Below are 10,995 nucleotides of genomic sequence, written 5' to 3' on the forward strand. Positions count from 1 at the left end.
TTCAATGTGATGCATCTGGAGAGGGAGTAGGTGCTGTACTTATGCAAAATAAGCACCCCATAGCTTATGAGAGCAGGAAGCTCAAAGGCCCTGAGCGTTCATTCAGTATATATGATAAGGAGATGTTGGCCATCATGCATGCTTTGGCCAAATTCAGACAATATCTTGTGGGTAGCAAGTTTTGTATTAAAACTGATCATAACAGTCTGAGGCATTTCTTGGGACAGCAGGACCTGAATGATCGCCAACAAAAGTGGGTAAGTAAGTTGCAGGCATATGATTTTGACATCTCATATGTCAAGGGAACTCAGAATGTTGTTGCAGATGCTCTATCTCGAAGGCCACACCTCACTCTTATGGTTCAGATATCAGAGGATTGGCGACACTTGATTATAGCAGAGTATGCCAGGGATACATGGGCCTCCGATATAGTAGAGGGAACAGTGATTGATACCAGATACACACTTGTAGATGATTTGATCATTTACAAGAACAGGATTTACCTAGTCCCAGGATCGAAGGTTAAGCAACTGATTATGAGAGCACTTCACGACTCACCGACAGCAGGCCATCTTGGGTACTTCAAGACTTACAAGTCAGTTCGAGAGCGGTTCACTTGGAAGGGGCTGAAAGCTAATGTTTTGCAGTATGTTCGAGAGTGTCTTGTTTGCCAGCAAAACAAACAAGAACACAGCTATCCGGCAGGGCTCCTACAGCCACTTCCGATTCCCGACAGGAAGTGGGAATGCATCTCCATGGATTTTATCACAGGTTTGCCCAAGGTACAAGGACGAGATTGTATTTATGTGGTGGTAGATAGATTAACGAAATATGCTCATTTCTTTCCTATCATCACTACACACTCAGCAGCTCAGGTGGTAGAGGTTTTCTTTCGGGAGGTATTCAGATTGCACGGCTTGCCTCAGAACATTGTGAGTGATAGGGATAGCCGTTTCATGAGTCACTTTTGGTAGGAGGTATTCCGGTTATGTGGCACGGAGCTTACACCCAGCACTAGCTATCACCCACAAACCGATGGTCAAACAGAAATTGTGAACAAATGGGTGGAAGGGTATTTAAGGAATTATGTGGCAGCTCAGCAGCGAGCTTGGGTCAGATGGATATATCTCTGCGAGTATTGTTACAATACTACATATCATATGACTATACAGATGACACCCTTCATGGCACTTTACGGTTATGAAGCACCTAGTTTCTTGGATTTGTTGTTGAGCGACAGCAGGGTACCCAGTGCAGGAGAATTATTACAGGAGAGTAAGGATATAGTTGCTACCCTCAAAGACAATATTGCAAGAGCTCAGAACCAGCAGAAGCAGTATGCAGACCAGAAGAGAATTGAGCGTAGTTTTGAGGTAGATGATATGGTTTACCTCATGTTGCAGCCATACAGGCAATCTACTCTTAAGAAGAGTGGTGCAGAGAAACTTAAGCCACGCTATTATGGACCATTCAGGATTATCAGGCGAGTTGGTGAAGTGGCTTATGAGTTGGAGCTTCCCGCAGACAGTAGAGTGCACAATATGTTTCATGTGTCACGCCTCAAGAAGGCGTTGGGTCAAAATGTGGTGCCTTCTGCAGTATTACCTCCTTTAGATGATGAGGGAAAATTGATTTTAGTACCAGAATCCATCCTGGAGAGCAGAGAAAAGCAGCTTCGTAGAAGGGTGATCAGAGAATACTTGGTTAAGTGGAAAGATTTACCTGTTGAGGATGCTACCTGGGAGGGGGAGGCTATTTTGCAGCACCCGGCGTTGAGATTGCTTGAGGCCAAACAATTTCAGGAGGGGCGGACTGTAATGTCCCCTCTTTAGTTCGACATGGCATTGATCATGGATTTGCCTATTCCAGACTCTCGTAGGCAAATGGTGTGGAAAGAGAGTCAATTCTGCGGATCAGATAGCCATATCTTGCTCTTGAAGAAGTGTTAAGAGGTTATATTTTATCATTATGTGATATTGGGGCCCACATGTTATAATTTTAATTTGAGTTGCACTTTTTATTTTATAAAATTACTTTATTATAAAAAGGTGCATTATAATGAGAATTTATAAAGGATGTTTCTAGAAGTTCTAGCAACTTCTTAGAAAAGTGAATAAATAGAGGGCTGGGCCTCTCATTTGGACATGCTTGGATTGGAGAACTCTTCTACTTCTTCATTGTGAAGACATTTGTGGACTTTGGATCTGCAAATTATTCGATCTTTGGGAACGAATCACTCCCTTGGATTGGCGACTTTGAGGGTGTGAAATATCACCTGAATTGTTCCATAATTGGAGTTGGTATTCAGCCATCTCATTGGAGCTTATTGAAAATTCGTTGTTAGGGTTTGTTTTTGGTTGGAATAAGGATTTCAGATTTGCCCTATCATTGGAGAAGCATTTGACAAGAGTTTGAAGACAGAATAAGTGCATTTTTAGAATTGGCAAAGCAGGGTTCGGAACCACATAATTGCTCATATCTCCTCAACCCCTTGGAGTTAATTTTTATGGTTTTACAGGGTTACTACCTAACCCTAGGCGCCCATTTTCCTTGCATTTGGGGGTCCCAAAACCCTAATATTATTTTTATTCAGCAGCCGTACAGGTACGGCCTGGTACGGCCCTGCTAGTTTGGGCAGCAGCTGCAAATTAAGGACAGTTTGGGGGTGCGGTTGGAGGTCTTCATCAACGATTTGCAGCAAAACGTGGTGTTCTTCCATAGTTCTTCAAACCAGGTTCTTGAATTCTGAAATATATGTCAATTTTTGGGTAAATTTGCTGTCATACAGTCATTGTAATAATCAGTCCAGAATTGGTAATAAAATAATTTCAGAATTTATTGCATTGTAATTGAAATATAGTTCAATGGCTTTATATATATTGTAATTCTGCGATTATATTCTGAAAGTATCAAATCTGAAATTGCCATATTCTGAATATTGTTACTGTTACACGCCAAGTGTTTGACAAAATTCCTAAGTTCAGTTTGAGGGTTTCTGTGGCCTTTATAGAGAGGGTCATTACATCAAATGCCCTCAAATCGACTAAAGAGAAAAGAAGAAAGAAAGGAGGGAAAAATAAGAAAGAAAGAAGATGAAAGATTTTTAAAAATTAATATTATTTTATTATTGTTTTATTTTCTCAACTATGCTTATGTGTACGTAATAATAGGGTGGCATCATTGGATTATTGATTTATAATGTAATGGTATCATCTTATATTTATTTATGTATGACCATATTTAAGAATGTAAAATAATAATTAAATAATATTAATATTTGATAATTCTTAAAGGTAAGAATTTATGTTTATTTTACATTGTTTTATTATAATGTTTTATTTTATAGCTCATGCGGTTCCACCATGAAATATGTTGCCAAGTCCTAGTAACCTTGCCAAGATAGTTTTAGGTCAAACCTGTCGATTCTGATGACTGAACCATTCGACCATCCCCTTCCGATGACCCCGTTTCGCAATGCTTCCCCTCTCTCTTCAGTCTTCATCCTGTAATCATTCAAAACAACATTCTCGCCAAGACATCAATTCAAGATTTATAAATTGCTAATTCAAAATCATCAAGTAACTGTTAGGGATTTCATCAATGTCAGAATAACTAACTTTACATGCTCATCATATATGTACAATGGCTATAATTAACTAACTTACTTTCACATGATCATGAATAGATTGATACAACGGCTATAGTTAACTTACTTTCATACGATAATTAAATCAATACAACGGCTAAAATTAACTAACTCAATTTCACATGATCATGAAGGTATAAACAACGGCTATAATTAACTAACTCGGTTTCACATTGCTATGAAGAAATAAACAACAGCTCAATTTCACACGATCATGAAGAAATAATTTGATTCAATGGCTATAATCAATTAAAAATTTTAGGGCAAAATTTGGGATGTAACAAACTGGATAGCGAAATAGAAACTACCACATTACTCAGTTTACCAACCATTTTTCAACTTTTAACCAGTGTTACCCAAGGACGCATCGCTAGTATATTTCCAACTATCCCCATCTCGGAAATGTCTCAAAGACTTGGGGACATGTAGGTGACTTTGACTTTGACTTCTAGAACAAATTAGACTTTGATTCTCAAAGTAACACAAATTTGGCATATGAATTCTGCTGACTCTTATATTTTAAGGTTTTATTTTTTATAAGTACATGCTTTATCTATGTTTTCATATAAATATTTTAATTTTCCCTATTGTTATATAGCCGTCCCCATTTGCCGTCATCCCAAATTGAGGAAGAATATTCCAAATTCAAATTTGAATCTCATGTTCACCATAGATACTCTTGCACCAAACACCCATGGTAATTTGAACAAGAAATCCCTCAGGTTTCATAAATGTAAATTGCCTCCCTCTAACAATGCATAAAACAATATAGATAAATTAAAATATTTCTCAATAATAAACTAAAATTTGTATCAATGTATCTATGTAAGTAAAGAAGTTCTACAATATGATAAAATGCTCTTTCAGTAAATGAAACAGCTGGAAACTAATGTTTCTCAACATTTATAGATAAATGTATTCAAGATATCTATAGTATATACAATATACTACTTAGCTATCATTTCATACCCTTAATAACACCTCAATTCGACATGAAAGCATATTTCCACTTCTTTAAACCTCTAAGGCTAGGTACTTAGTCCTCCTCTTGAAGCAACATGTTAAAAATAATCTATAAATTTAAAGCCTTCAATTAGAATTCCAAGTAATAGGGGACATGTCAAGTCAACCAAATTTGCAAGACAAAAATCCCCATCCAAATACTCACCCTAATTACTTCAATTGCTTTTACAGAAACCACAATGTGCAAAATCCAAGATTCCAAATCAATACAAACACTAGAATTCACTTGAATCCTCATCTGGCTTTCTCAATTTGGTAAAAATGCGTAATGTGCCTCTTAACATTTTCTAATCAAAAGTAAATTTCCTTTGTCTCCAATGATCTACAGCCACTAGTTCTTTCATAATGATAATAACCTCTTTAGGAGTCATTGTTGCCTCCATGTTGATCTTCTAAAACCTTAAGCTAGAGATCTGACAAACTTGTCATCATAAATCAAGCTGGTCAATGTTATACGCACAAAGAAAAACAAGTTATTCAAATGCATTGAAATCTGAAAACTGATAGCCAACCACAGGGCACACAAAATTATATCTTGGATCAACTGATTTTATGGAAAAAAACTTAAAAGGCGTCTCAATGCAAGACATGCAACCAAAGTAAAGTTCAACAGAAGAATAACCTCCGATGGGCACCTTGTTACACACACTAGAGGACTAAAATACTAAATCTTAAAAAAGGCCGGAACTCTCAAACAATTGTTAATAAGTTAACAACATGAAAGTGAGGATGGGAAGGAATGGACTTTAACAAAAGTGAACTGTTGCAGCTCTCCAAAAAAAACAAATTTGAAAGAAGCCATTAGAACCCAGATATCAAAAGGATAATGGAAAGTTGGAAACCACGTCTCTTTCAACTTGGCAGTTGCACAATGAAAAGCTACCCAACAGTGCTTTTTGAAAACGATTCCAGTTGTTGTGTGCCTCCTCAGGGCTAGCTAGCAGGGGAGGATATCACCCATACCAAGTTAACCATAATATTATTATGGACCCGACAGTTTCCAAAATTATATAATGATTTGATCCACCACACGATAACCCAATCAGCACCAAACACTAGTTCTTTATGGGAATAGAACTGGAACCCCAAGAATCTCAAGAACGCCCACAATCAATCATCATAAAGATTGACAAGGCAAAAACTATGCAATTCTTGGAGTTCCCAAATCAATAACAAAACAAGAGATATCAACCATTAGTTAAAACTACTAACCTTAGTTTTGGGCGTTGGTTTGGTTCGGGGTGAAGCAACCATAAGCAAAATCCAATCTCTTTAGGCCACTTCCGAAGCAAGTAAGGAGGTGGTATGCGATGCCTAATATCTGACATCATTCTCCATTGTTCCTCGTCTGAGCTAGAGGTACTGAATAGCTGGAAACGACAAAGAAAATCAGATTGAAGAAACCATGCAATTCTTACATTTTTCCAATTTCCACGTGTAGATGGTTCTTTTGTCCCCCTTTTCTAGAAGCAATTATCCGTGAATATTTTGCAACCCAAACCCATCAACGTATAATTTAGCAATATTTGTAAATCAAGACTTCTGTTGCTTTTTATAGCATTTATTATGTACTGGAAAAAGAAAAGAAAAAATTCAAAGTAAATCGACATCAAATACCTCAAAAAGGAGAACTCCCAGAGAGTAAACATTTGAAGAAAATGAGCAGGATACGCCCGTTAGTTCCTCTGGACTGGTATACCAAGTAAGCTCCATATGCAAACTTTGTTTTGGCTGAAAGAAGCGATATTTCTCTGAGTTGCTTTCTTCATCGTGTTCAACCTCCATGTCCCTTGCTTCTGGACTTATTTGCATAAGCCTTGCATTAGAAGAAGAGGTCATTGCAACTGAAGTAGCATTCATATCATGGTTCCCATCATAAAATGTATTCAGGTCTAGAGTTTGGTGTCCTCTTCGGTTAGACTTCTGCACTGCCTTGCTTCGATCTGGTTGAGCATGGCCTTGAAACCTTTCATTGTAAATACTATTTCCTGAACTGTTTACAAATTCAGTCATGGATACTCGACTCCAAGAAGATATCCGTAAGCACGAGGGCCGTATGTTTCGCAGGACCAGCCCTCGAGAATGTGCAGCATTTATGACCTCTACCACCTGCGCAAATATGAGCAGGCATTGAATTCTATTCACAATCCTATGTGGCTTTGCCAGCCATTGTCTCAGAGTCACACCACCCGACTCTGTTTCATCTTCTTTGCGACCTAGGTTCGAGCCACGCTGAATAAAACCAAACTGGTTTTCGTCCGGCTTAATTGAACATAAGTTTCTTGCACTGATATGTGCCTCAGGAAGGCTCTGTAAGGGATATCTGTGTCCAGCACCATCAGGTTCAGCCAGGCTCTCGAGACCATAAAATTCACATACCCTTGCCTGCTTGGATTTCTTCTTTTCATCTTCAGCCTTATCCATTTGGCCGATTATGAAAGGACACAATTAAAATTCAGGTTGGTGCTCCACCTTTTCTGAAAATTTTGATGTTTGAGAACTCGGACACAATTTGCATCCAAATTTCCAGCCCAATTGTCTACCCCCCGCCTATACATTTTTGAAGAACACTTCCACAGTAGAAAAGGCAATTGGATGAAAGAGAAGAACCGAGAGAAAAGGCACGTGGACGAAACAAAACGGCAGCATATGGAAGATAAGCGGGAACTGATGCCCAAACAATAGGCAGGATATTTTTAAAAATAATTGAATAACAAATTTAGAATACAATGTGAAAGCAAATGGCATTTCTAATTCACTGAATTCAAGCCCATTTACGACACGTGGGCAGAAAACTAAGGTTAAACAAACTTGCATGTGAGCAGAAGTAAATGGGCAGCATCAAAAGAAGGATTAGAAGAACAGATTAACAAGGTAGATCAAAACTGTTATTTTACAGAGAGAAGATTTCGACGCATAAACGATCCATTTCTTAACGACCTTCACCTGTGCTGTAATGGTACAGAATATGAATATTCTATGCATTCCAGAAGCAACTGGGAAGAGTAAATATGAACGTTATCTATACAGAAAAAAAACGGAGTCTGACCAGACGAACATTTCAACATGCAACAGGAAACTTGCAATCAAATAAATAAAACAGTGTACAATAAAGAAAGTCGGGCTCAAAATATCAACTGAATCAGTCCAACTGGCCTCTACAATTAGTAAATACAATTCAAGAATTTCAATGTCTACAAGCTCAAAGGTAATCTATAATCTGTCTTCGGTACTTTCAGATTTGCAAGGTTAAATAGAAAATTGATGACGAGCTCTCCAATTTTCCCAGCCTTATCTTCAGATTTGACAATCTCATTTCCAACGCCAGGAGGATTCAGAAAAGGGCCTTCTATGTCCACAATGTCCCTCAATCAAGAAAATCCCACAGCAATCACATTGCACCTCATAATATCCACACATTTCACAGGGAGTCCGTGTACATATATGAACCTCGTCAACTCTGATACAACGAATCGAACCCGCGACATGCGCGAGAAGACCAGCCCCGCATCAAAGATTACAGTAGCTCCTGTGAAATTAGCCGTGTAAGTCCCGATAAAACAATGATACTAAACAATAATGAATCCGTAAAAGCAAAAGCGGGATTTTGTGTCAGGCATTGATTGGGTGAAGCCGTAAAAGAAAGAGCAGATTTGTGTGACAGGCATTAGTCTCAACATTCAAGGCAAAGAAATGTCGTGAAACAAAGGTTTTGAAGTGTTTAAGATATCTTGATTAGTGTTTGTACTTACGTGCGACGTGGCGGCAACGCCTCCATGTCTTGAGCAAATATCCTCTTCCTGCTTTTCCCTCCATCGCCAGCTTTTCCCAGAGGCCACGTAGGAAAGACAATTCAGGCTTCAATTCCAACCCATTTTTATTACCAAACATTCACTTTATAATCTCCGTCGCCTAGCGATTCCGATCGTTGAGGAATTTATTTCCCAATTCCCACCAGAAGTTGAAAACATTATTTCAGATGTCTGAGGTGTCTGACGGCGATTCGATCGAGCAACAGGAATTTACTGCCTGTCGGCGAGTTTAAAGTCGAGCGAATGAAACACCGTACGGATTTCCCACGTCAACTGTGGTCGTTAAACGCCATTATCAAGAAACTCTCTGTGTCGTTTCCTGCTTTAATGGCTCCCTCAGACATTCAATTTATCATCACAGCAACCTTGGTGTATTTTATTTGTTGGCTGACAGACTCAACTTTTATCTGATGGTTTATATCTTCTTATTTATTTATTATTAAATTGTATGAACTTTGTATATTTGTATATGAAATGGATTTTTTTTTCTAACAAGTTTGACCTAATGACATGTACTTGGTCATTATATAATTGAAGTATTGTACTATTAAATCTTTAAATGAATTTATATTACAGGATGCTTTCACAACTAAAAAATTATTTATTTTTATATAGTAAACATTATTTAAGTTTAACTAATATTTAGGTGTAGTATTTAAAAAAGAATTTAAATTCTATCTCGTAGCTTGTGTATCTAAGGCAATTTTTTTTTTTTTTATTAGTTCCTTTCATACGATTTAAAAGATTAAAAGAAACTTTAAATGTTTATATCTTTTTTTAATTTTTTATTTTTTATAAATCACATTTTTCATTCATTCCATTGGACCATACTATTATTAAATGTTTATATCTTTTTTTAATTTTTCATTTCTCCAACAACAAGAGATGCATTGTGTCAAAGTTCCTATCAATAGTTAAGAAAGAAGGAAAATAAAGAGTAAAATATATTAAGAGAGAGTTAAAAGAAATATATTCGTCATCGTAATAGTTAGAAAAGAAGGAAAATGGAGATTTATATATATGAAGACAGATTGAAAAGAGAGATAATGATAATAGAGATGTATAGATAGAAATGAAAGATACGAAGGATATGAAGAGATCTAAAAGAGAGAGAATGACATGTTATTATAGGGACACTAAATAGAGATAGTTGGAAGAGAATTTTAAAAAGGATTAAGGATTATGTTATTATAAGAAATATTTAAATATAATTATAAAATTGAGTTAAATCAATGAAGTATTTGTTTCTACCTTTTCCAATATAAATTCAAATATTAAATTTTAAAAAATAAATTGTTGGACTACTTGATCCAAACCAACGAAAGAGTTAATAAGTTTGAAGAACAATATTAGTTTTACAAATTTTAAAATGCAAAAAAAATTAAAACAAGATTGAAAAAAATAGTTGGTTAAACATAGTGTGAAAAAAGTCAGCATTTTACGATTGACAAAAGTAAGAGACAATGTAAAACTAATAAATATATTTAAAATAGAAAATATAAAACATTAAAAACTAAATTTAATTTTTTTGTAACAAAATTTATAAATATTTTTAGTAAAAATTTATCAAATAATTATATTCTTAAAAATATTTTATTTATTTATTAACTTAATTATAATTAGAATAAAAATTAATTTTAAAATTAGAATAAAATAATTTTAAATTATTGTGAAGAATAAATTAAATAAATATTTTTTTAAATGATATGATAATTAATTTTTAAGTAAACGTAAACTCACAAGATGTTAAAAATAATAGATTGATATATTTACAATATTTGGTAAGAAAAATTATTTAGTTATTATTGTTGATTAGACATGCATTTATGTCTTAGGTAGTGAGGTGGAAGATAAAATAATTACTTTTTGGAAACTTTAATCAATTTGTCACAATTGTGAAAAAGATAAAGCTATCGTTAATGCATGACATCGTTGTTGTTCGAAAAAATATGTGAATTTTTGTTAAGGAAAATTGATTTTTCTCCCTACCAAAAATAGTATGGACTAATAAAATGAGGACAAAATGTCATTTATAAAATAAGGAAAAATGAAAAATAGATATAGACATTGTAAATTGCATATAAACTTTTAATTCTTTGATTTGATTGGTCAAGTTAATGTCATATTAATGCATAAGTATTCATGCCTATGGTAGGAACTATAAAAATACAAATATTTTCTAACAAGTCTATCATGCATTAGGGTCCATTTGGTTCGTGGAGTTTAAAAAATCAGGGTTTCTAAAAACCTTGGTTTAGCCAAATCAAGGTTTTGCAAATCTTCATTCTAATTCTGAAGATCTTGCTTGAACCATTTGTTTTACTCGGAAGATGCGTGTGAAGACACATTTTTATGCTTAAGATTGGAGTTGAAGGAAATTTTCAAAAGTAGTCAAATCTATTGTTTTACACTCCTTAAAAAAATAAAATCAGGTTTTGATTTTCAATTCCTACTTGCTAGTAGGAAGTTGGAAAACCTAGTTTTTGAGGCAAAATTGGAAGTCTGGTCTGCTAA

General features: G+C 35.4%; 1 protein-coding gene across 2 annotated transcripts in view; it reads right to left on the minus strand.

Moving 5' to 3' along the window:
• Window positions 1-8,558, minus strand: part of LOC149570367 (protein SPA1-RELATED 4-like) — an 89,989-nt gene extending 81,431 nt beyond the window's left edge. The window contains exons 1-3 of one of the 2 annotated variants that reach the window (XM_089823011.1): window positions 8,422-8,558; window positions 6,287-8,198; window positions 5,882-6,039 (exon numbers count right to left, since the gene is read on the minus strand). In XM_089823011.1, the coding sequence (XP_089679137.1) occupies window positions 5,882-6,039; window positions 6,287-7,093 (965 nt within the window). In that variant the 5' untranslated portion in view covers window positions 7,094-8,198; window positions 8,422-8,558. Of the gene's footprint in view, window positions 1-5,881; window positions 6,040-6,286; window positions 8,389-8,421 lie in introns of those variants that run through there. The other variant, XM_089823012.1, reaches the window with a different exon arrangement.
• Window positions 8,559-10,995: the final 2,437 nt, after the last annotated feature.

The sequence above is a fragment of the Cupressus sempervirens genome, chromosome 3 (genome assembly GCF_028749045.1).
Source record: "Cupressus sempervirens isolate cs-2001-9-10 chromosome 3, ASM2874904v1, whole genome shotgun sequence".
Lineage (NCBI taxonomy): Eukaryota > Viridiplantae > Streptophyta > Pinopsida > Cupressales > Cupressaceae > Cupressus > Cupressus sempervirens.